The sequence below is a fragment of the Rattus norvegicus genome, chromosome 6, assembly GCF_036323735.1.
Source record: "Rattus norvegicus strain BN/NHsdMcwi chromosome 6, GRCr8, whole genome shotgun sequence".
In the NCBI taxonomy this organism is placed as follows: domain Eukaryota; kingdom Metazoa; phylum Chordata; class Mammalia; order Rodentia; family Muridae; genus Rattus; species Rattus norvegicus.
This window is the reverse complement of record NC_086024.1, coordinates 145081388-145108719: the sequence shown is the minus strand read 5'-3', so window position 1 is coordinate 145108719 and position 27332 is coordinate 145081388. Positions and strand designations below refer to the sequence as shown.

Below are 27332 nucleotides of genomic sequence, written 5' to 3'. Positions count from 1 at the left end.
GTTTGTGCAAGGAACCAAACCTAGGTCCTCAGTAAAAGCAGCAAGCAGTCTTAACCACTGAGTCCTTTCTCAGACCCCTTGTGAGAGGAAACATGGAAGATGAACTCTGAAGAACCTGTTTTGAAAAAGCTGAGAGAGCTCTAAAGGGTCAAAACGTGGAGTTCGTGTAGGGAGAACGTGATCACTGGAGCTGGAGATGTTCACTGTGATGAAGTGAGTTGCTTACATCATCACGTGAGCAGTAGTTACGTCCTGTACTAGTGTGTCCTTTGTGGGATGTGATTCAGGGGTGTTGTTTGAATATTCTTAAAGCCCTTCCATTTAAGATACACTTGGCTTTGGGGCGTCATAGAGATTGGTGCAACTAACCACTAGCATCAGTGAAGGTCAAGTGTTACAAGAAAACAGACACTTCCGACCTGGAGATGTCAACCTCCTAACACTGCTGTAGTGATTTGTAGTGCAAAGTTGGAATCCTTAAGCTATTGCTTTGCTGGTTCTTCTAGTATCTCTATACCTATCAGTGCGGTGGAAAACTTGTGTTATCTACAGAGCACGAGACACTGGAGAGGGATGAATGGACAGCAACAGTGGCACCAGCCAGAAACGTTCAGTTCCTTAGGGAGAAGCCTCTGAGGCAACTAAATCTTGGATGTGAACCTTCTAAACTCAGCCCAGAATTATTCAGTAACATTGACATACACATCCAAATCATAGACCACTAAGAAAGCTTGCTCTTCTGTCAAGTTTAGACAAGGTAGTGACAGCCTTGGGAGTTTCTTGTCAGCTTAGAAAAATCTCCTCTTCCTCATCTTCCTCCTCCTTCTCTTACTCCTCCTCCATTTCTTCCTCTTCCTCCTCTTCCTCAACCCTTTCCTCTTCTTCTTCCTTCTCTTCCCCCCTTTCTCTCCCTTCTCTTCCTCTTCTTTCTCCTCTTCCTCCTCTTCCTCCTTCCTTTCTTCCTCCTCCTCTTTCTCTTCTTCCTTTTCCTCCTCCTTCCTTCTCCTTTCTTCCTCCTCTTCCTCCTCCTCTTCCTCTTTCTCCTCCACTTCCCCCCTTTGTCCTCTTCCTCCTTTATCTTCCTTCTTTCTTTTTTCCTTCCTCCTCCTTTCTTCATCTTCAATTATCTTTTACCCTCTTTTCTTTCTTGACGGAACTAATAATGTAGTTCAAGCCAAGTTGAGATCCAGCAATCCTCCCGCCTCTATCTACCCAATGCTAGGATTGCAAACACATGTTACCCTGCCTGATCTTCCAAGGTCATCTTGCTTAGAGCAGCTGTTCTCAACCTGTGGGTCATGATACCTTTTGGGATGAGTGACCCTTTTACAGGGTGACATATAAAATATCCTGCATATGATATATCCAAATTATGATTCATAACAGTGGCAACATCACAGTTATGAAGCAGCAATGAACATAGTTTTATGGTTGGGTCACCACAGCATGAGGAACTGTATTAAGAAGTCACAGCACTAGGAAGCTTGAAAAGCTCCAGCTTAGAGACCGTTGTAACTCACTGTGGCTATGGGGGAGAAAGTCCAGCTACTCTAGCTAAGAGCACCTCAGGACCACCTGTCAGCCCAGCCTGGCTCGCTAACCCTCGGAGATCTATGGTCTCATCAGTCTTAGCATCATCTGGATGTTCCCTTCCTCCTCATCTCCAGGGAGAGGAGGAGGAAGAAAAAGAGCTGGTTACCTGTTTCAGAAAACTAAAACTCACCCCTCCCAAAATATGCTGAGCTGTTGTCCTTGTGACCATAAGTATGTCACAGCTACAGTGGGCTGAGGAGAGGGAATACTTGATCTTCACACATTTTTTATGACAACATCGAAAATGACTTTGGGAACAGAAGCGTGCCTCAGCTCACCCAGGGTGATGTCCCAGTAAGCCCACCGTAGGTCAAGCGTTGTAAGTTGAAAATGCATTTCCCCTGTGGGATGTCATAGCTTAGCCCCACAATGCACTAGGCCCTCAAGACATCCAGGACCACTGGTCATCATCGGAGGACAGCAGCCTGTATGCCACCAGCCTAGGAAAGGTTAAAATTCAAGATTCTCAGCATGATTTCTACAAATGTGTGTTGCTTACATGCCATCAGAGAATTGAAGAATCCCAGCGTTAACAATCACAAGTTAGGTATGATTTAGTTTTTAAGGAGTGCTACCTCTAGAAAATATTTCCTACTGTATAAAGATGAGAAGAGTAAGATGAGAGACATCAGGTTATCTTAATGCCAGGTGTTCCTTTCCCAACAGTTTCATGCATCTCCTGTAGTAAATCAGGAATAATTGTGGTTACAGTCTTTCTGGATTCTCCGTTCTCTTTCCTTGCTAAGCTCCATTGGTTTTAACATCACCCTATACAAATTAGCAATACTTTCTTATGTATTCTAGCATCTAATTACTGTTTCTGATCAAGCTTTTCCTTGTTCTCCTGTGTTAGTACGTGTGAACAAGCACTAGCATCATGGTGTCACATTATTCTGCCACCATCTTAATTCTGATTAAATCCTGCTAACTACTTAATTTCTGTAAGGGAGAATTTGATTTTTATGATGTAATGTGTTCTACCGTTTGATAAGCTGTCTATTATTTTAATATGAAAAAAATACTATCTTCTAATTTTGGGACTATCTGATCTCCTGTTTTACCAATCTGGTTGCTGGTTTTTCATGTATATGTATGAGCACGTTCACATGAGTGAATGTATATGCAGGTACGTGCGTACACAGGTGTACACTGCATATGTATGTATGTGAGTTAGAGATCAGAGGGACCCCCCTGTCACACATCCAGTGCCTTCCACCTTTTATTCAAGACAGGGTCTCTCAGCATGCTAGAGCGTCATCAGGTAGTCTAGGCTGGCTGAGTCAGTCTTCTAGGATTTCCCTATCTCTGCCTTCCATTTCACCCTTGCTAGAATTACACGTGCACAACAACCAACTTTTATTATGCTATTTGAGACCTGGTTATATGGCCTGAGCTAAAAAAAAAAAAAAAATCGTTTTGAATGTGTGTCTTATCCCTAATGCCTTGATAAGGACTGCCAAAAACAAGTCCAAACAGGGATGCTAATGGTGAGGACTGTGTCTAGATCCTGACTTGGGCAGGAAGCCTCTGATGCTTCACAGTAATATCTCCTATTGGCTTTTGATTTCGCACATCCATTTTGTCATGGAAGTCTCTCCTGAATTCCTTTTCAGTGTCTATCAAGATAATTACATAGTTTTTCCTTGGGCTTATTAATATTCCCAGATTGATGCCCTGCTGTTCTGCATTTTCATACTTTTCTTTTACAACCACCAGTCTTTCTTCATGCATTTCTTTTTTTTTTTTTTTTTTTTTTTTGGTTCTTTTTTTCGGAGCTGGGGACCGAACCCAGGGCCTTGCCCTTCCTAGGTAAGCGCTCTACCACTGAGCTAAATCCCCAGCCCCTCTTCATGCATTTCTTTCACTCCACCCACAAGCACAGTCTGCTGAGATAGAGACCTGCTTGTGCCTTACTCAATCTGCTGACCTCTTCACCCAAAGGAGAACTGGTATGCAAAAACGGACCACCTGGCAGCTTTCGAATTAAAAGACAGCTTCAGTCTTCACAATCTCTTCATACAGCCCTCATATATATTATCTTTAAAAGCTGCCCACATTACTCTGATGTTTTCACAGACCATGCAGGCCACAGACTAGATTCCTGAAGAGTTGGTATCTTCTTTGCCCATGCTCCTGATGAAACGGGAGCTAACTGTGCCACAGGGGTCGCTGATGCTACCCATCACTCATGTTAACCACTAAGCACTGTTCTGGTGGAAATGCAGGGCTGAGAGAATCTATTGGCACATAGGGGTTGACTTCTGAGTCCACAGCCTATTCCCTATCACCAGTGATCAAATGCACGTCCTTGGATTACTGCAAAGGAGCTAGTGGTCTGAGCCTATGTAGTATGAGACTCCATACAGGATCCTCATCTTGTACTAGAGAAACATCAATTTCCTCTCTCCTCCTGTGGGCTTGGATTAACCCAAGACACTTTATTTTGTTTCCTTTCCTGGCCCTGTGACATGGGCAGTATTTGGCTTATTTATTGACCTCTACTCTTAATTTAGATATCTGTCCATTTCATGACCTGACTGCCTGTCTAGGCATATGCAGAGAGATGCATTTCTGATAATACAAGAAACATAAAGTCTTTGTAGAGAATGTAAGAAAGAAAATAAAATGCATAAAGAAAATAAAAACAATCTTTAATTATATCATCTAAAGATAGCATACTGATAAACTTCATCCAAGTTTACTGCATAGAAACACTGTATTATATTTATATATAATGAATGTAAATTCAGGAAGGCTTTAGGTAACTTTTCCCTGTCCTTTATTTTTTTTATTTAATGTTTTTTAGGTTTGAAGGTCTACCTGGAAAAAAAAGTAAAATATTTCAGGAATTTGATGCACAGAATAAACCATTTAAGGCAAATGTCATCTATTCTAAATTATATTATTTATTAGAAAGTCTCTAATAAAATATCTTGATATTTTCTAATATTATCATATTTTCACCATGAAAAGTTTACTCAAGTCTCCTATTGTATAACTTCTCCTCTAGCCAACCATTTTTTGAAGTATTGCCTATCTTTTGTATTAAATTAAATACCTTCATATATGGGATACAATATCTAAGAATCTCCTTAGGTCCAATTGATTCGCTCACCTATGAACAATAATGAGTCAGCTGTCTACCACTAAGACAAAACACCCAAGGAAAGAGTTTGAAAAGCATAGGATCACAGTTTCTGTGGCCTTCATCCATTTTTACTTGGGCAGAACATCACAGTGGGAGCCACATGATGGGGCAGAGATAGTCACCTCACGGTTGCCAGTTAGAGTGTTGAGGTCCTAAAGACAAGACAACCCTACTAAGGCAAGAACCCAGTGACCTGACCCCTCTCACTGCATCTGCCTCCTAAAACATCTTAGCTTCTTTAACCGTATCGTCAGATTGTGAACAAACTGATTCCCTGATCAAATCAGAGTCCTCACAACACAGCCACTTCCCAACAGCCCCTGCTCTGAGTACCTCTGCACTGGAACCAGTCTTCAACAAGATGATCATGGAGCACTGTTCTAGCCAGGGGCGCGTTATCATCCATACCCCTTCTGCTCAGGATTCTCTTGCATTGATGAAGAGGAAGTTAAGGGCTAGCTGCCTAGGGCTAGGTCCCTCTCTCTGTTTTTCTAGGGCCTTACTTGTTGGGACCACCACTGTGGCTCTCCATGTTCTATGACCGTTGGTAAATTGCAAAGAAATTAAGGTGACAAAAGATGATATCTGTATCAGTTATTTACTTTAGAGGAGAAAGGGTGTTTGTTTTGGCTTATGACTAAAGGGGCATGGAGCCCTTCATGACAGAGAGAACATGGAAACAGGGAAGGCAACCAGCCAGAGCAAGAAGCAGAGAGAGAGAGAGAGAGAGAGAGAGAGAGAGAGAGAGAGAGAGAGAGAGGAGAAGAGAGAGAGGAGAGAGAGAGAGAGAGAGAGAGAGAGAGAGAGAAGAGAAGAGAAGAGAGAGAGGAGAGAGAGAGAGAAGAGAAGAGAGAGAGGAGAGAGAGAGAGAGAGAGAGAGAGAGAGAGAGAGAAAGGGGGCAAGGGGAGGGGGAGGGGAGAGAAAGAGGAAGGGAGAGAGAAAGAGAGAAAGGGAGGGAAAGAGAGGAAGGGAGAGAGAACAGAATTGGATAAAGCTATAAATCCTCAAAGCCTGACCCAATGACAGACTTCCTCCTACTACTCTCCATCTCCTAAATGCTCCATAACCTTCCTCAGCATCACTACCAACTGGGGACTAAGTATTCAACCACAAGAGCCTATGAGGGATTCTCTTACTCAAGCCACCACACTACCTCGTGCTGTACATCTGAGTTTCACAAACTTTGATATGATAAGCCAGCACAACCTCAAAAACTTATGACACAAATACTAGTATTCTGTTTGCCCAAATGGAGCTTCTGAACTGCTACCATTTAGACTTTTGCCGTTCAGCATGTGTTTATTGGGATCCCGGGATGTGTCCTGGGGAGATGACAGGAGTATGACAGTCCAGTCCCAGTCCATCTGGAGCCCACCTCACTGCAGGGACAACATTGGTCCAATGGCTACCACAAGTACTATAAGATGAGAGGGGTATTAGCAGCCATAACAGAAAGCACAGTGATAAAGGTTTCACTGAGGGAATCACTGAAAGCAGATGTCTTTTCTCTTATTTTATCCTCTAAATGGTGTGTATGTGTATGTATATGCACATGTGGGAGTGAGTGTTCATATGTCTTTAGATGAATGTTACGTGTGAGTGCATAAGCACATGTATAAGATATGGATGCCAGAGAGCAGTTTTGGGTATCACCCTTTAGGTGCTATCTACATTCTACCTCTACCTCTACCTCCCTCTCTCTCTCTGTCTCTCTGTGTCTCTCTCTCTGTCTGTGTCTCTGTCTGTGTCTCTGTCTCTCTCTCTGTCTCTCTGTCTCTGTCTCTGTCTCTGTCTCTGTCTCTCTCTCTCTCTCTCTCTCTCTCTCTCTCCAGGGTCTCACTGGCCTGGAAGGTCTACATAGGCTGCACTGGCTGGCCAGAGAGCTCCAGAAATCCCCCCAACTCTGCCTCCCCAGGTGTGAGTCTGCACCACCACACCTGGCTTTTTCATATGAGAGATTTTTCAGGGTTGAACTAAATCACAGAGCTATCCCCATCAACCTCTAAAAGAACTTTTAACACAGGCAGTGAAAGGCTCGGTCAAAGGTCAGAGAAAAGGTCAATTTACACAGAATGTACTTTGTATCTAGAAAAGCGGTTTGTGTTCATAGCCATTTTCCAGCAGAGTGTGAGGCCTGTCCTTAACACACATGGAAGGTGGCTGCTCTAACAGTGGTGCCACCAGAAACTGCATGAGATGTCTCAAATACTGACCTATTTTCAAGAAAAATATCTATCAATTTAAAAAAAAACTAACAAAAATGAAAGATTCCATTAAGGAGCTGAGGATTAGCCTGCAAAGCATTACCCAATCACTGCAATCCCAGGGACAAATCCCAGGGGAAGGAGCCCCTCCTCCTGCCTGGGTGCCTCAGGATCAGATGCATTCTTAGCTATGGAGATTGCATGCTCATTCTTTGTAAGTTCAATGACTTCCTTGTTTTAAAAAATGGAAACGGGCTAAGGAGATAACCTAGTCGGTAAAGCACTTTCTGTGTAAGTGTGAAAGCTTGAGTTCAAATCCCAAAGCCCACATAAAACTGAGTCCAGTAGCACAGGCCTGTAATCCCAGCACTCCTACAGTGAGAAGGGAAGTGCAGATGAATCCCCAGAAGTTCTTGAGCCAGTCTGGTTTCTTTGGGTTTTACTGTTGTGAACAGACACCATGACCAAGGCTTATAAAAGACAACATATATTTGGGGCTGGCTTACAAGTTCAGAGTTTCAGTCCATTATCATCAAGGTGGGAACATAGCAGCATCCAGGTAGGCATGGTGCAGGAGGAGCTGAGAGTTCTACACCTTCATCTGTAGGCTGCTAGTAGAATACTGACTTCCAGGAAGGTAGGATGAGGGAGGGGTCTTAGTGGCACACCTACTCCAACAAGGCCACACTTCCTAATAGTACCACTCCCTGGGCCACAGACATACAAATCATCATACCTGGCTTTTGCAGCAATAGCAAACAACACAGACATGTCTCAAACAAGGCAGAAGTCAAGGACAGACATGTGCCCTGTGCTACAAGCTTACCCACGTACGTACACACACACACATACACACACACACACACACACACACACACAAGAAATAATCGAAATGAATTGAAATTCTCTGGTACCGAGTATTACTTTTAAGTAAAATCTGAAACGCTTAACATCACAAGGTCAGAAGTTCTGAGATGATTTTATTGTATGCTCTCTAAAGTAGAAGTTCACATCGAAGTGTCTTATGTGTACACATTTCGAAGATGCTTTTAAATCTTTAAGAAGAATCGGAATTAAAAGTTGGATAGATGGAGGATACAGTAAGAAGGCATGAAGAGCATGATAAAGTGACAGTTTTCAGAGAATGCATTCTGTGATAAAGCCCCGTTCCATAGGGGCTGCCTCAGCAAGACTCCGGGCTTATTATTCTTGAAATATACTGGGGCTTTGGATGATGAATGCAAACATAACTTATGGATAGATGCTTTGGAAGTAAATATGTGGGAGGATCCCTTCTACCTGAGAATAAACTACTTCAGCTGGAAAAAAAATACAGTGACTGTAGCAATTCAAATTTCCATTAGGAGAGGAAATGGCCTGAGTCCTGTTAGTAATACACAAATAAATATATACTCAAGGAGGGATTGTAGCTACGGGAAATTGAAACGTGTTACAAAGCATGGTGAAATGTGGGTTATCACAAATGAGTCATAGCACCTGTACGGGGGATGGAAAAAAATAGAAAATGTTATAGTATAGATCCCAAAAGCAAGTTCTTGACACCTGATACCCAAATGTCAAAACTGCGGGAGATGCATCTGTAGTAATTTCAGGGCTGGCTTTTGTGTTTGGGAGAATTTGCTTTTTAGAAACAGCACAGCTGCCTGGGACATTTAACTTTGTTTCCATCTAGGCTTTTAACTTTGTTTCCATCTAGGCATTTGTGTTTCTTCCTGTCCCCACTGATGGTTCATTTGGCATTGTCAGGCAAACCTTTGCAGGGAAGATGATTATTGATTATTCCATAAATCTAGGTACTTCCTTAAAGGTAGCTAAACTGAACTCAGATAAGGGGTGGGGTTCTTTTCTCTTACACACACTAACTTGAGTTTTACTTCAAGGCAAGGATATCTAATTCCGAACCCTGCTTCCCTCCCCAAAGCTTGTTGATTAACACCCCTTGCAACCTGGCTTGTGGGCTCACTACAGTCTAATTCTTGTCTTGTGGAAACCTGACTAACGTTTACATAGCAGGGTGTTTCCAGGCAGACACAGCAGAGCTACTGCAGTGGGATGAATCTGATCATTTGTTTGGGATCCTGTTTACACAGTCTCCAGCTAGGAGTACATACACAGTCTCCAGATAGGGGTATAGGATACAGTTATTAGGACACTTCAGTATCTATGCCTGCCTGTCTTGCTTATATATGAGTAGAGATGTTAGTACAATATTTCTGTTTAACCCAGGTATCTTATTTCATGAATTTAAAAAAAAAATCATCCAGGGTTGGGGATTTAGCTCAGTGGTAGAGCACTTGCCTAGCAAGCGCAAGGCCCTGGGTTTGGTCCCCAGCTCTGAAAAAAAGAAAAGAAAAAAAAATCATCCAGCTGGTAAGGTACTTACCATTGAGCCTGTCAACCTGAGTTCAATCCCTGGAACCCATGTAAAAGTAGAAAAACTTTGCAAAGTTGTCCTCTGACTTTCACATACATGCTATAACACACACACACACACACACACACACACACTCATACATACACATGCACACAACATATATGTGCACAATAATAAATTTATTTTTAAAAATCGTGTCTAACTCAAAGCCGAGGTTAGAAGTTGACAGGAGTACTCTGTACTCTCTGATTAAAACTCAACATTCCTGAACACTGAATTGGACTAATAGTCAAAGCCTCAGGCTAACAACACCCTTCCAATCACTTCATTGGAACTGTGAATGAGCAAGTTTATTTCTACAGTTGAGTTTCCAGGTACTAGTTTAGATGATTTGTGATTCCTAAAATTATCAAAGGTCTCCATTTCATTCTGTGAAGTACTTGACCAACTTCAAAGTCATTGAAAAGGTGACCAGATGCAGTGGTGCACACCATAGTCCCAGCACTGGAAGCTTAGAAAGGAGAACTGCCGTGGGTTTCGACAGAGTGACTTCCAGACAGCCAATGTTACATAGCCAGAGCAGGTCTCAAGATACTAATAAAACCGAAGCTGGAAGCTGTGTCAGCAGGTGAGAGCACAAACTCTCCTACTCAGGACTGGAGTTGGGTCCCCATCACCCATGCAGAGTGGCTCATCACCTGTAACTCCAGCCCCAAGGTATCTTGGACCTTTGGGTTCTTTTGTCATCTGCACAGACATGCCCACACCCACACATATACGTAACTAAAGAGAAAAGTGAGATGTTGCAAATTATTTTGCTTAATTTCCCCCCTGGCAAAGTCAAACTGGCATGCTGTCCTTGTGAATATCAGATGGACCTGGAGGAGTTTAGTCCATTTTGCATAAGGTAAGATTAGTTTTCCCCCTTCTCAGTTCCTCTTGCTCCTTAACATCAGACGTACACACATTGTTTCATGATCACATGTGCTAAGCAAACTGTGGTGACAATGTCTAATTTTTTTTACAGTTCAGGTCTTAGGTTTCTCCTTCCAGCCCTTTTTTGTTCTCCCCACACTCAAAGATTCCTCTTCTCTTCCCAAGATGCTGGCTTTCCACAACTGATTCTCTTTGACTAACATGATTTCAGAAACTTCACTTGAGTACAGCAGAGACAGAGAAAAACAAAACAGCATCTCATACTTGAGGTTCCAAGTATTTTCTTATAACTTCTATATTTAATCTATTCCTATCCTCGACACTGGCATACTGCTGACTCTTAAGAATGTGTCTGAGTCATGTTTATTCAACCTTGTTGGGGGGGGGAATGATCTTTCTGTGTTAATTTACTACCATGAATAAATTGTTTACTGACAGATAATATAACATGGTCTTTCAACAATCTATTTTTGTTTTCCAGAATTAGAGATACTTTCTTGTGTCTTGTTACTAGGAAACGGTTAAACAAGGGTGGGTCATCATCATGTGATTTTACACTGGGTTGGGTGCTAGATAAAGAAGATCCATGGCTCTCAAAAGATACTCTGAGACGTGACTTATATTATAAGGTCCAAGCACCAGGAAGTCTGACTGGACAGACAGTCACAGGGCACTGTGCTAAGCCCATCCCAGACAGGCCAATACTGCATAGTCTACTTATACTAGAGCCACCGAGTTAAACTTGTAGAGGCTGGTACAGTATCTGCCATAGACCCAGGAGACTGTGAGGAAGTCTCTGTGGACAGAGAGAGTTGAATAAATGATGAAAAACCAAAACTAGATAAGATTGATGAAGCTAAAAAATGCATGGTGAAAGGGACCAGATATAGATCTCTCCTAAGAGACACATCCAGAACATATCCAATACAGACGTCAATGCTAGCAACAAAACACGGAACTGAGAACAGGACCCCCTTGGGGGAAATTAGAGGAAGGATCGAAAGAGTTGAAGGAGCTTGCAACCCCATAAGAACAACAATGCCAACCAACCAGAGCTTCCAGGGACTAAACCACTACCCAAAGACTATACATGGACTGACCCAGGGCCCCAACTGCATATGCAGCAGAGAATAGCCTTGTTGGGGCACCAGTGGAAGGGGAAGCCCTTGGTCCTGCCAAGGTTGGACCCCCTAGTACAGGGAAATATGGGGGGCAGTAAGGGGATGTATGGGGGGAATACCGGTATGGGGGAGGGGGAGGGGAGGGGATGGGGGCTTATGGACAGGAAACCGGGAAGGGGAATAACATTTGAAATGTAAGTAAAGGATTTAGCTCAGTGGTAGAGCGCTTACCTAGGAAGCGCAAGGCCCTGGGTTCGGTCCCCAGCTCCGAAAAAAAAAAAGAACCAAAAAAAAAAAAAAAAAAAAAAAAGAAATGTAAGTAAAGAAATATATCTAATGAAAATTTTAAAAAAAGAAAAAAGAAAAAATGATGAAAAAGTTCAAGAGATGTACATTCTCCCCTTAGCTGACAGCACCATACTACACACTAATACAATTAAGCAGTGCAATCATAGTGGGAAAAAGTAGGGATCAGCATCTGTCTGTCTTGAAATGTTGACGGTAACAAACAAACCTGTTCAATGAGGTATCATGCAGGTTGATATTTGCTAGAGTTTTTTCTCACATGGACTTAAAAATGCCATGGATAAAAAAAGAAAAATGTCCTCTAAGACAGTGACAACACCCATTGGCTGACCATGCTCTGGACCTCAGTCTTAGAAACTGGAGGGCCTCAGTTTCTACCATCAGCCTAAGAAAGAGATACTCTCCACTCAGGCCTTTCCCGGCGGACAAATAATTACCTAGCTTTCAGGTTATTCTGTATCCTCACACTCCCCCTGAGCTTCCCCCTCTGATGGTCCTCTAACGCTCAGGACCCTTGAAGGGTACGATGATAGGGTCACACCTACTCTGATGACGATGAAGAGTTCCTCTCATCCACTGTCTGTGACAGACCATTGCAACCAACCTCAGGTTCTATTGGCAGAATCCCTGTGTCTAGAGAAAGTATACAAATACACAACTGGATCCTCTGGCTGTCTTGCCTTCATCCATGAATCCTACCAGCTGTGCAGTGAAACTCTTTGAAGAGGAAAACAAACGTATTGCGCGTGCACATTATTTTTATTGTCTCAATTCCCTAAACAGCACAGAATAACAACCCCCTACACTGTTTACCTTGTCCTAGGGACAATAGGTAATCCTAACAGGAAGAACTAATAGGTATCTGAAGGATATAGGTTCTTTCTGTGAAAGTAATATGTTTTTCATGAAAGTGTTTGGAAAATCCTTTGAGTTATGTTGGGGGTCCTAAAACTGATCCCTGGCAGATCCCAAACACAGACCAATGGCTTGTTTGGGTATTAATTAACTTTTAAATCATTAAATAGCTAGTTAAAAAAGAACTTTTAGCTTTCTTCTATCAGGAACTTTTCTTAGCAGAAACATTACCCCCAAGTCTTAACATTTTTCTCTGAAAAAATCTCAGGTAAGAACTAAAGCAGATGTTTTTATTTTAAATGCAAACAGAAATTAGTGTCATTTATGATGATAAAACTGGCTCTATTTTATTATTTTATATTTGTTTTGGGAAGGGTATTTCAGCTTTGTGAAACCCAGTGAATCATGTAACAGAAGCAATTTGAAGGTGCAGTATTGACACTCTTCCTCCATGATGACTTACTTTTTATATGTGACTTGTATTAAGGAACAATTAAAATTTCCCAGTCCCAAAGGGAATCATGAGCCAGGCTTGAGAGAAGAAGCACCACATTTTGAGAAAAACACAACAGTATTCCTGTCTGCCCTGTGGTGCTGTCACCCTGAAGTTCAATGCTGCCTTGCACCAGTGGCTTGGACTGGGGTAGCTGACCAGTGTGTCTGGCCTTGCCCCCTCCCTCACTGTCTGAGATTTCAGTGTACTGTGTGGCATACTCGTCCCCCTGTTGTTTCTGACCTGTGCCCTCTCACCCTGCTCTCTACAGATGGTTTTTTGTTTCTCACCGGTTGGTCACACTCTGAGAGTTAGAGCCCGGAAGTTCCCAGCCCTAGTTAACTGCACAGCTATTGACTGGTTTCATGCATGGCCACAGGAAGCTCTGGTCTCAGTCAGCAGGAGGTTTATTGAAGAAATCGAGGGGATTGAGGTAAGTTGTGTCAGCCTGAGGTAGGTACCCAGAATTGCTCAAGTCTCAGTACACTATAGGCAGGCAGTGCAGCAGCGAAGTCAGCCACCTTTAGTTTCACAATCTCTGTATCAAATATGTATCCGCTTACTTCTTTTACATTGTTTTTCATTGTTTCTAGTTTTTGTGCATTGTTGAGGGTGGGACTCTGGCCTTATGGGGTTTTTTAGTTATATCTGTTACTTCTTCAGGAACCTAGTACCTCTGACTAGGTTTTTAAATGTCTGTGTGAAGTAAGCAGTTTTAAAGAGTAAAGGAAGCAACTGAAGCAAGCCTCCCGATTCCCAGATGTGGAGTTGAAGTCTAGTTCCTTTCTGATTAGAGAGATTGTGTTAAGGTGCTACTCCTAAAGAGCTTTGTTCTTGCTACCCATTGAGCAATAAGGTGGGGGTGCCTAGAATAGTCCCAGAATTAGTGGAAGTCACTCTCTGAGCCAAAATTGATTGGGGCCCCTAACAATGTCTCAAGTCCTCATCCTCTCTCTTACTCCAGAAGCCATGACCACCACTCTTGCAAAGTAGCATTACGAGATTTAGTTAGATAGCGTGTTCTTGGGTGGCCAGAAGGTTAAGTCTGGGTTTATAAACTTGAGCAGTTAGTGTGCAGCCAGCTTTATTGTTTGGTATGTCACTTTTCCTTTGCTTCTACTCAAAAAGGGGGTAACCATATGGGTGTGTGTATTTTGTAAGTGGTAAAAAGCATTCACTGATGTGTACAGATTTTTCCCCCTAAAAAATGTCCATGAATCTGTCTATCACTGGACTGCCAGGGGAAGCAACATTTAACATGGCAGACACATCTGGGATGGGAACATGTCTGCCTCCTCCTCCCCGTTCCATTCTCCACAGTCACATGACGAGCACATGTACAAGGAAACAGAAAAGAAAAGGAAGTTCTTCTGAATTTGGGGCGGGGGGGGCGAGGATTGGATCTTCACATCTGGAGAGCCATTAGTTATGATAAAGTAGTGTTAAGTGTTACTCCCAGCCCCTAGGACAGTCACCAGGTTCCTTGCGATGTGGAAGTACTGGAGTATCATCTTGTCTTCCAACAGTGAGAAGAGAGGTTAGAAGTTCTGAATCTACAGGAATCAACCAGTGCCCCATATTACTAGCAGATTTCTAGTTTCCTTGGTTCATTTTGTCAGGCTTGCAATGGAATAAGTGGGCTGGTTTCTGAATATAGTTTTAATTTTCCTCAGTTGGTAGGGGATCCGTGCTGGCAGATCGAGGGAAGCATACACATAGCCTCACAGCCTTCCAGTCTTTGGTCTTTACTGTCCTGTGTCTGTGTCTGCTTTCTCCAGTGGAGCAGCAGCTCAGCCTGGCCAGAACTATTGACACCTGCTGGATGAGGCGGGCTTTGCAGTCCCGAGGACTGCACAAGGTGCTGCAGTCTATCTGACGGTGTCATGCCGCCTCCTATAGGATCCTGAGTGTCAAATAGGAACACTTTTCAAGCCCTTCAGCGTTTCCACCAAGCTAAATTACACCTGCTAACAAGTCAGCCAGAAGATTTCCTTTCCGTGTAAGGTGCCTATTTAACCCTCCCACCTTCCTGATTTGTCACAGGAAGCAAGAATTGTAATTCAGAGCACACTGGGACCGCATTCCCCTAAAAACATGTAGTGTCTTTTCTGTAGAGGTCAGAAACGGCTTTTAAATAAACCAATGAGTACACATGGAGGGACCCATAGCTCCAGCTGCATATGTAGCAGAGGATAGCATTGTCTGGCATCAATGGGAGGAGAAGCCCTTGGTCCTGTGAAGGCTCGTTTCCCCAGTGTAGAGGAATGCCAGGGCGTTGGGGTGGGAATGGGAGGGTAGGAGTAGAAGCATCTTCATAGAAGCAGGGGGAGGGGTTGGGAGAGTGAGGGAAGAAGGATAACATTTGAAATGTAAATATATAAAATATCCAATAAAAAAGAAAAAGTGTATGATCCTCCAAAAAATTTTTTTGAACAAATGCTAATTTGATCACTTTCTTAGTCTTAATTTTCATTATCAAGACTGAATGTTATCTACATAATTTTGGCACTTCTTAATTATTGACCTCATTGGGTGAGTGGAAGGTACTTATACAAGGTGACCCCCTTTGGCCATAGAGAAAGAATTCATTAACCACAGGCCATTCTATATACATTGACATGTAAATTCCCATCAGGACACACTCAGCACCCAAGGCTATGGCAGCCCACAGCCCGGGCTGCATCTAACTGAACGGGTATGCTTTTCCCCCCACCCCCTGTTACCTGATACTGAACTAAATGACAGCTGACAAATAAAAGTCCAAAAGCAGTCTGACACCTAAGTGTCATCATTGTGCGGGTGTTCATCAGACACTCTGTCAGCCTGTGCTGCCTCTCGATGTGAGGTAGGAAGTGACAGTGTAAAGCAAGAGGGAGGGACAGTCCTGTATTCCATTAGGAGTGGGGTTGAAGATGCAGACCGAAGCACACTGGGGATGTGATCCGGTGAAAACCTTACTGGTCAGTGCACAGGCTCCAGTTAGGAACGCATAGGGCCAAAAGTAGATGGTATTGGGAACATAAAAGAGAAACTTTGGTTTTGGTTTGCTTGCTTGTTTTTGTTTTGTTTTTTAGGCAAAATGAGCCTTAGGCATCATTGAAATCAGGGTGATATGAAAGGACACATTTCATTGTAAATTAAAAATATGAGCTGACTGGAGAGAGTGAATTCTGTTGCAGGATTTGAGGACAGAAGCAGCTCATGTCACTTGGGCATGGCATCTTGAAGGTGATGTCTTTATGCAGGAAGGCAGGTACAGGGTAGAATGAGGCTGTCATTGGACGAGAAGGAAGGATGGGCGGGAACAAAGTTTTAAAGGCGAAGGAGCGGGAGGTAGAGAAGGAGCTGGGAGAACATGGCAGCAAATGTTAAGATTCTTCTCTGTGCATAGATAAAGGTTGTTTTGAATATTTTTAAGGGATGGGTGTGTACAGGATTTTGTGCTGTCTAGATGGGCAAATTCTATCTTATCAATTGGATCATAGGTTATTGTGTGGTGTGTTCTTTCATGTGGTGACTTGAGTTCAAGAAAAGGCACAGTGGTAGGATGCACCAAGCCCGCCGTGGAATTGGGATGTGTAAGCCTGGTGTGGTAACAACCCCCCAAGGGAACTGTGAGTGAAAGCAATGTGACAAGGTGCCTCACTGGAATGGCTCGCGGACTGCCAGGGACAGAGAGTATCTTGGGGGCAGCATGGAACCACTGGGATAAAAGTACCCCACAGTGCCATGCAGATGCCAGCACTAGAGCCGGTCAAAAGGGAACCAAGTGCCACGTGGCCCATGGGTGCTGGAACTAGATAGTGCAAGATATCCCACAGTGCCATGCGGGCCCTACAGGTGCCAGCACTAGCACGGGATAAAGGGTAGAGCCAGTTTTTTAATATTTACCACAACCGCATCTGACTGACAGAGGAAGGTCTGCCCTCCTGAGGTAATGACACTACAGTGTGGGCTCACAGTTCAATGCCATGCCACTGGTGTTTCTGACATATCAGCAACCCATACCTGAGAAGGTATAGCATAGAATGGCAGGTGATCCACTCAAATAGAAAAGTTACCTTTCTGCCAGATTTAGATTTGGTGCTTCTTCAGTACCTACACATGTATGTGACTACACATACACACACACACATACATACACATACATATACACATACATACACACACATATATTCACACACATATTCACACACACATACACACACATACATACATACATACACACACATACACACACATACATACACACATACATACACACACATACACACACATACACACATACATACACACACATACACACACATACACACATACATACACACACATACACCCACATACACATACACACACACACATACATACACATACATATACACATACATACGCACACATATATTCACACACATATTCACACATACATACATACATACATACACACACATACACACACATACATACACACATACATACACACACATACACACACATACACCCACATACACATACACACATACACACATACACACACACACACAAACACACACATTCTTTGTGTCAAACAGGAAGGGCATTACATTTATTGCATCAGTGATAGCTATACTACATTGATGATTTGGGCCACAATTCTTTCTTTGAAATATCAATGACAAGTGTTAACTTATAAAGTCCAAAGTTGACCATGCTGTATAGGAAGAAAATACCACTGAACTGTGGAACAGATGCTACCACAATTTTAAAGTAGAATCCTGGACCCTGTTGGTAGCCCTCGTGAACTGGGCTTAGCTATATACGTACTCAATAAAGTACAAAGAATAAAGACACAGGGAATGTGGAAACAGAAAAGCAAATTTGTGTAATGGGGTCACATTGGAGAGAACATCAAAAGAGGGGCCTAGTGAGATCCTACGTCCATCTTTAATCTACTAGCATAAGGTCAGGTTTAAATAGAGTGCATGAGCTTTAGGTGGTTAGGAAGTCCTGATCCAGGTGCAGCCCCACCGTGGCCCCTTCAGTGTCTGACCAGAAATGTATCTGATGAGTTGTATGAAAACTCCTTCTGCTAGCGATCATAGTGGCTTCAGCCTTTCCCTTTCCCTAGAGTAGGATTCCAGGGGGCATTTCAAATTCTTTGGGGTCTGTTGTTTCAACAGTCTGATAGCTGAAGAGAGGATTGTATACAGCCTTTTAGGATGCCTAGTTTCCTGCACAGTAGTTACACTGAAGCTATTTGAAGCATCAAGACAAAACCAAAAGAAGATCTAAGGGATCTGCCTAAACTTCATCCTGGCCTCAGTTTCTGTCCTCAAATGGGTGGGGAAGATCCATCACTGTGCACACCCTTCCCCATCGGTCTTCTTTAGCTGTGCATGTAAGTGTATCATTACATATGTGGTGCAAGTTTAGAATAGTTTTTAAAACAATGCTATGTTCCCAACATAGTTTTACAGCTTTCTAAAGGTTAGGAATCCTGCCACCCATGAAAACAGGGTCCAGTTCTTATGGCTGTCCAGGATCTCTTGCGTGTCTTGTCCAACTAGAACCAGCTCTACATAAAAGTTCATAGTTTTGGGGCTTTTGTGGATGTGTTAGCCTCACCAGCCACAATATTCCCAAAGCAAGGGTTCTCAGGGGCTGGGGAGATGGCTTGATAGGTACCAAGCACCTGCCACACAAGTGGTATGTAGTGTGTTCGTGTGCATGTTCGTGTGTGTATGTGTGTGTGTGTGTGTGTGTGTGTGTGTGTGTGTGTGTAGTTCTGATCCTAGCACCCACATGAATTCTGGGTGGGGATGGCAGTACTAGAGAGGCAGAGAAAGGGGATTCCCAGAGCAAGCAAGCTACCTAAACTAGCTAAATCAATGAGTTCTGGGTTCAACTGAGAGACCTTCCCTCAGTATATAATAAGGTGGAGAGTGATTAAGGTAGACTGCAATATCAATTTCTAGTACATACTTATGTGTGAAATGAAACACACACAAGATGGATGGATGGATGGGTGGATGGGTAGGTGGGTAGAAAATAGATGGATGAATGAATGAAGGAAGGATGGATAAAAGATAGATGACTGAATGGAAGGATGGGTTGAAAATGGATGGATAGAGGATGGATGGATGATGGATGGATGATGGATGGATGGGAAGAGAGTAGCTGGGCTTCCCTGAGTTTCCTCTGGACTCTTCATTGCATGAATTTTCAGTCATTTCAATGTTTCCATGTTGTGGAAGAGACTCCAGGAGCCACCTCTTCTGATAGTGGACCTGATCTCGCCTCTGACCAATCAATTAATTCCAACTTAAAGGAAAAAAAATAAAAAACCACAAAGGTAGAGAACTGCCTTGCATCAGTATTCAGCACTTGTTGAAGCACTGTGCATGACTCTAGTGACTGCACTGTTTACCTCTCTATCCCAGCCTCAAGAGAAGGACCTGTCCTTACATGGGTGACAGGCTGATGCTGAAGCCTGTGGTTAGATCCCAGAGGCCAGGCTTTCCCTTGCTACATTTGTGCTGTTGTTTAGAAAACATGGAAAAGAAATGATACAAAGTAACCATTTTTGTGGGCAGGAGAAAGCAAGGGGAACATAAGCATTTACTTAATTTTTCAGACCTGGAAATGTAACTAGGTCCTAGGATTCAAACCTTGGTTCTTCCTTATCAGTCTTTATGTTGGGGTGAATGAGCTCTGTGAAGAGCTTAAAGGTGCTCATGGAATATTGTTCCTCTGTTTTAGTGTTAAATTCTCTTTAACAAGCCTGAATATCTAATTCAGTCTTTTACCAACCCACAAAAGAGTGAATTATAAATAATAGATTTTGTAACTTGGTAGTTTGAAATTTAATTTCAACAAATAATTTCTGAGAAAGCATTTCAAGATTCCCTACAAGGCTACCACATCATATGTGACAACATTGTCCTGACTTTAACTAAAACAAACAACAAACTCTTTTTTTTTTATTATTATTAACTTGAGTATTTCTTATATATATTTCGAGTGTTATTCCCTTTCCCAGTTTCCGGGCAAACATCCCCCTCCCCCCTCCCCTTTCTTATCGGTGTTCCCCTCCCCACCCTCCCCCCATTGTCCCCCTCCCCCCAACAGTCTAGTTCACTGGGGGTTCAGTCTTAGCAGGACCCAGGGCTTCCCCTTCCACTGGTGCTCTTACTAGGATATTCATTGCTACCTATGAGGCCAGAGTCCAGGGTCAGTCCATGTATAGTCTTTAGGTAGTGGCTTAGTCCCTGGAAGCTCTGGTTGCTTGGCATTACAACAAACTCTTTAGTCTCTTCTGTTTTTTCATTTGCCTTTTTTGCAAATCCAAATTTAATTTTATAAACAGATATAGTCTGTTTTGCTGTTCTTGGAAAGAAATAAGATATTCTTTTTTATTAACGGAATTTGCATTCACCCCCAGCTGGCATTCCCAACAAGGGCACTGGGCACTGGCTTGTAGAGTGGCCTCCTGAGTACTTGGTATGGCAGTAAAAGCCAGTGCCTGAGAACCATCCCACCAGGCACCGTAGAGTTTATGTTTCTATGTTTACAGCAAGCTAACTAAGAGACTGGAAAATAAACATTTCTTTCTTTATTTGAGGAAAAACCCAGTCTTATCTGTGCATTGCATTTTGCAACAGAGACAGCATGGCTTCCCAAAGCAATCCTAGCAGGAAGGCCATGGATTTAGTGCCTGCATAAAGGCACTCTGCTTATTTTTATTTTTGCCTTCCCCACTATTGGCTGCAAAAGGACCACAAAGTGTTGTCAACTGGTCCCCCTGAAGGGACAAATCTGGCAGAAAAGATGGTCTTGCCTGCGTCTCTGGAAGTGTGAACTGTGCAGGGCTGCTGCAGCCCTCAGCAGCCCCTCTCCGCCCCCCTCAGAAGAAAACTGGAGATAAATGAATGGCAGAATAAATAATTTATGCTAATGAAATTACTGCAATTAGTAGTTCTACAATGACCCTTTTAAAAGCCACAGCTGTTAATGTCAGGAAGTGCTGTCACTACTGACCTTATCATAAGAGAAAGTGACAAATTGAGAATGCAGGGAAGACCAGTCATCAAAGAGGTCTGTTCTGGAACGATTAGAGTTTTCTGAAAAACAGTGTGAATTACACCCAGCTGCTCCCTGGCTCCGTGAGACTCCCATGCTGAGCCATTTTGTTAAGCCCGATAACAATAGTTATTTTGCCCCATTGAGACAAGTTGTGTCGGGCCACTTCCAGCTCTCCCGGAAGCCACTCTTTCCATCAGAGATTTACAAATGAAACTGTTGTTAAAAGGAGCATTCAGGGCTGCAGAGGAGCCTCCTCATAAGGATCATGGTTGGGCAGAAGCCAGGTTTTTTTTTTCCCCCTTTGTAAGGAGGTTACACTTGGCTGGGGAGGTGTTTGTCTGTATCCTAGGAAGGTATGTGTGAAAGTTCTTGTCAAAGCAAGACAGGACGGGAGCAGGCTTGTGCATAGTTATGTGGGATGGAGCCAGGCTCTTTTGAAAATAAAGTCCTCAGGGAAGTATGATGCCTGTGACATTTATAGACACTCATAAATTTTATTTTCTGAGTCCATTAATTGCTAACACTCAAGCATCTTGGATCCCCTGGAATCCAATACAAGTTTTGTGACCCTGAGTTTTGCTTGGAATACACATTCTTTCAATGACTAGCGAGACAGATTTGTAATCTATCCAACCGTGCACTTTATGTGAAGGTTTTACCTACGTTTGGGGTTCGCTGTGAGGTTAGGAATCTGCGTATTTAAGGACACGGAAGAGGAACAGTCCGCTGTTCACTTTGCAGTGCTGTTCACACGCACTTCTGGTTGCAATATTGATGGTCCAGGTTTGAAGCGTTTAACTGCATCATCGGCCACTTGTGTGCAATTTTCCTGAAGCTGCCTGAGCGTTATTGACAACACTTTGGTAAATTATGTGTGACTTTCCAAAGAGTTGGTGTAGCTCATTTAATTCATATTAATTGATTTTTAGGCTTCCCTTGATTAATTGAACCAGGTTCATCTTGTACAGAATGCAATAAATAATCATTAGAATGAGGGAGATGTGGCTGTACAAATTAAAAAGTTAACTAGTCCAGAAGTCACAGAGGACACACGGAAGGGACAGCAGACGATCTGCAGGGACTCTGTGTAGGGTGGAGGGGAGTAGAAGGGGTGGGAGGTGGGGAGGGGGAGGGGTGGAAAGTGGAGGAGGGGGGAGGGGTGGGAGGTGAGGAGGGGAAGGGGTGGAGGAGGGGTTGGATGGGTAGGGTTGGGGGAGGGGTGGGAGGAATCAGGGGATTCCTTGTGTTTGTTTTATTGTTGATGTTCACTTCTCCAGATAAGAATAGAAATGACTATCATATTTTCCCCTCAGAATGAGTGGTTTGGATAGTTTGCCCACCCCTTCAGTTTGAGATGGGTTCCCATAAAGATCTTTTTTCTCTACTTGTTTTGTGCCCCCCACTTTGGAGTGATTATTTTTGCCTAAAGTTCAGCTTGAAAATGGCATCTCCCTCCCTCAAAAGCCTCCCTCCAAATACTGTCATGCGTTCTTTTCTTTCCTTTTCTTCCTATGCACTTGATAGGTAAAGATCAAGTTGTGAAGATTGGGACTTAGTCTTTTCTGTTGGCTTCTGGGTTTTGGTTGAGACCCACACAAAAACATCCTTTGTCCTCCGTAGCACAATGGTGAGGAAGGCCAAGCGCTTCCCAGTTATCCCCCAAGTACTGTGAGTGTCTCACAAAGATGAAGTAAAATTTCCTACTTCTACTGCAATTCTTCCCGGCTTAAAAAAATACTGTATAATTTTGATGTGTGTGGCTTTTTTCCTTTTATTTTTTAAATTATATTTTCGTCTTGAAAGGATTTCGTGAGAAATGCGCTGTCTATGTTTCAGCCACAGCACAAAGATTCTATCAGCCTTTTCATGGCGTATGTTCACACCAGTGTAAAGGAAGTAAGTGCCTGGTACTACCAGAACGAGAGGAGGTACAACTACACCACCCCAAGGAGTTTCTTAGAACAAATATCACTGTTTAAGAGCCTGCTGAAGAAGAAGCGAGGAGAGGTGCAGCGGAAGAAGGAGCACCTGGGGAATGGAATCCAGAAGCTGCAGACCACGGCCTCACAGGTGTGACCAGGGGACAGGGTGTGACCAGGGGGAGTTCCACGGGTGTGATCAGGTGGACAGGCCTCAGAGGTGTGACCGAGGAACAGGCCTCACAGGTGTGACCAGGGGACCAGCCTCAGAGGTGTAACCAGGGGACCAGCCTCAGAGGTGTGACCAGGGGACCAGCCTCACAGGTGTGACCAGGGGACCAGCCTCACAGGTGTGACCAGGGGACCAACCTCAGAAGTGTGACCAGGGGACCAGCCTCAGAGGTGTGACCAGGGGACCAGCCTCAGAGGTGTGACCAGGGGACCAACCTCAGAGGTGTGACCAAGGAACAGGCCTCAGAGGTGTGACCAGGGGACCAGCCTCAGAGGTGTGACCAACCTCAGAGGTGTGACCAAGGAACAGGCCTCACAGGTGTGACCAGGGGACCAGCCTCAGAGGTGTGACCAACCTCAGAGGTGTGACCAAGGAACAGGCCTCACAGGTGTGACCAGAGGACAGGGTGTGACCAGGGGACCAGCCTTAGAGGTGTGACCAGGGGACCAGCCTCAGAGGTGTGACCAGGGGACCAACCTCAGAGGTGTGACCGAGGAACAGGCCTCACAGGTGTGACCAGGGGATCAGCCTCAGAGGTGTGACCAACCTCAGAGGTGTGACCAAGGAACAGGCCTCACAGGTGTGACCAGAGGACAGGGTGTGACCAGGGGACCAGCCTTAGAGGTGTGACCAGGAGACCAGCCTTAGAGGTCTGACCACGGGACCAACCTCAGAGGTGTGACTAGGGGACAGGGTGTGACCAGGGGGAGTCCCACGGGTATGATTAGGTGGACAGGACTCAGAGGTGTGACCAAGGAACAGGCCTCACAGGTGTGACCAGAGGACAGAGTGTGACCAGGGGACCAGCCTCAGAGGTGTGACCAAGGAACAGGCCTCACAGGTGTGACCAGAGGACAGAGTGTGACCAGGGGACCAGCCTCAGAGGTGTGACCAAGGAATAGGCCTCACAGGTGTGACCAGAGGACAGAGTGTGACCAGGGGACCAGCCTCAGAGGTGTGACCAAGGAACAGGCCTCACAGGTGTGACTTAAGGGAAGGCCCTCACAGGTGTGATCAGAGGACAGGGTGTGACCAAGGGACAGGGTATGACCAGGGGACAAGCCTCAGAGGTGTGACCAAGGAACAGGCCTCCCAGGTGTGACCAGAGGACAGGGTGTGACCAGGGGACCAGCCCTACAGGTGTGACCAGCGGAGGCCCTCAAAAGGTGTGACCAAGGGAATGGGCCTCACAGGTGTGACCACAGGGACTGACCTCACCTCACAGGTGTGATGGGGGTAGGGGAGGCCTCAAAGATATGACCATGGTAAGGGCCTCTTTCTGAGAGAAGCTTCTGTTGCTCACAGAGAACTAGGCTTCTTTGTGGGGTTTTTGGGGCTTTTTGGTTTTTTCTTTCTTGGCTTTTTTTTTTTTTTTGAGATTATCATATCATCACAGCATTTCTCCCATCCCTCTCCTCCCTAGAGACCCTGCCTTACACCCATACACCCTTTCTCTACTCTCCTTCAAATCCATCGGCATTTTATTTTCACTAATTGTTATTGAATGCATGTATGTATCTACATATATAATTCTAAATACAGCCTGCTAAGTCTGCTGACTGTCAGTTGTATAAAGTTTTCAGTGATCGTTGGGTGCTCTCTTGAATCCAACTTTCCTTGGATGCTGGGACTGAGGCTTCATGGGCTTTCCCTCATCCACTCGGGTATATTGTTTGGTGTTATTTCTTGTTCAGCCTGTGTTCAAGCAGTCATGCTGGTTGAGTCTTTATGGGTATAGTTCTGACATTAGTAGGAGACACAGTCTCACAGCAAATTCCCCAGTCCTCTGGCTCCCCCCAACCCCCAACCCCCCACCCCCCCACTCCACTCCACCCCCACCCCCCAGCTGAGGACCAAACCCAGGGCCTTGTGCTTGCTAGGCAAGCGCTCTACCACTGAGCTAAATCCCCAACCCCCCTCTAGCTTTTTAAATCTTTCTTTCCTTTCTTGCACAATGTTCTCTGAGCCTTAGGTATGGGAGCATTTTTGTAGACTGGGATCCACACTCTGTGTTTTGATTGGTTGTGGGGTTTTCTAGTGGTCTCTGTCTATAGCAAAGAGAAGCTTCCTTGTGAAGAGTGGAGACTACACTTTTCTGTGGAGGTAAGGACATATGTTTATAAACTGTTGCCCCTAGAGAGGGAAGGTAAGTCCTTATTGTTGAAGGCACTATGCAGCTCTCAGACGCTCCTGAGGAGGAGCTGGTCTGAATGCCCCCTTTCTGAGTACTCCTTTTCATGATCCCAGAAAACATAATGCAAGTGTGCAAAGGTGGGAAGGAACTACCAATCCTCCCTATCTCTGATGCCTGTGAACCACATTAACAACTAGCATGGCAGGATGACTCTAAGGACACATTAATAGCACACATCCCTTGGCAGGAACCAACAGCTTCTAATATGACTTAAGAACTGCTTAACAAGAGTGATGCCAGATCCCCAGCTCACTGCTCAGTGCTAGTGGAGCATGCTTATTGGAGGAGAATCTATAACCATTCCTTTACTAAACTAGCTTAATCACTAGGTTCCCCTTGAAGCAACGTCGACCCAGTAACCTAGGATGTCTAGTTTTGTCTTGGACAGTTTGAAGACCGGGCCACACACCGTTGTGACTTCTGAGTAAGGAAAGGATTTACTAGTTACTTTTTGCCTGGCTGGTTTGAGGACACGCCTTCTGTTGGGGTTTAAATCTCAGGCCTTGTCCAGATAGTACACTCCAAACCAACATGGTTCCACATGGAGAGGTTTAATGAGAGAAGAAGAGTAGAAGGGGGGAGGAGTAAAGGCCAGCCATGAGAGGGAAGGAGGGGGTGGGGAGAGAAGGGACAGGGAAGAGGGCAAGAGAGCAGAGAGAGCAAGAGAGAGAGGAGGGGCAAGCAGCCCCTTTTACAGTCAGGACTACCTGGCTATTGCAGGTAGCTGTGGGGTGGAGCTTAGAATACCAGCAACTTCTCTTCCCTGTCTGAAGCTGTGCAGAGCAGTGTGGATTTAAAGGGAACCACTTCCATCTCCTCTCTGGTCCCTGACTTCTTAGGGACTTGTAGTCAGGGATTTTAACATGTTGCCAGGATGGACGTAGGATTTTCTTGTCGTCTTTGGCATTCAACCCCAGCGAGGCCATCATGACCTGACGGAGGACTGTGGAGCAACTCTTCAGTTCCTTGCTTCTCCCTGACCTCAAGGTCTACATGCCTATTTTAGTTACCAGGTCTCTCAGATGCCCCACTCTATCATCAGGCCCCTACTGTGTCGGAGTACGGCATCCCAACCTGAAGGGCGAATCAAGACTCATTACAGTGTCAGAGTCTCATCTTGTTGCTAAAGCGCCATTCCAGATTCCCCTGTTGAGAATTCTCTGTTTAGCTCCGCATCCCATTTTTGGATTGGGTTATTTGGTCTGTTGGTGTCAGAGTTCCTGTTGAGCCAAGAAGATGAAGAAGTTGTGTGTTGTAGCACTTAGGTCCCTTCCAATGATATCCCACACTGAATCTATTGACTTTGTCCCAGGAAATACTAGTGTTGTCACTCAAGCTAAGCTGTCTGTTTGCTTGCCTTTGGCAAAGAAAAATAATGTCTCTACCACACTTAGAGTTGTCTTCCCAAGTACCAGAGCTAAACGCAGATAACATAGAATCTTGGACAATCCTAGAGGTGTTGATATCTTAGCCACAGGGGAAAAGAAGAAAGCCTATGGTTTCTTCTTATGGAAGAAAAAGGAGAAGGAGGAGCCAGGCCACTTTCTTTGCCTGGGCTACCTGGGGTCTCATCTGTTCCCCTCTGCTAAAAACTATAGGAAAGAGCTTTGCGAAGATACATGAAGCCTTGGGGTAAGGCCTGTAGCTGGATCCTTTTTGTTATGTTTATACTTGGAACACTTTTAATATCATAAGGGTGGTTGGGTGTTTAATAGTTATTTGACAGTTGTGTGAAAATCAATTTATTATGTAAGGGAGGTATGGTTTCCCATGTGGAGACTTGAGGAATCTCGGAGTGTAGGACAAGAATGTACTTGACACAAAGTGCCCTTTTCTCTGGGTTCGCCTGCCTAAAGCAGGGTTGGCTAAAGCTGGGT

General features: G+C 44.2%; 1 protein-coding gene across 12 annotated transcripts in view; it reads left to right on the top strand.

Annotated features, from left to right (window-relative positions):
• Dnah11 (dynein, axonemal, heavy chain 11) overlaps window positions 1-27332 on the top strand; it is a 316394-nt gene that overhangs the window by 189804 nt on the left and 99258 nt on the right. For all 12 annotated transcript variants that reach the window (XM_039078094.2, XM_063262810.1, XM_039078093.2 and 9 more), the window contains 2 exons: window positions 13324-13485; window positions 22947-23180. In XM_039078094.2, the coding sequence (XP_038934022.1) occupies window positions 13324-13485; window positions 22947-23180 (396 nt within the window). The remainder of the gene's footprint in view (window positions 1-13323; window positions 13486-22946; window positions 23181-27332) is intronic.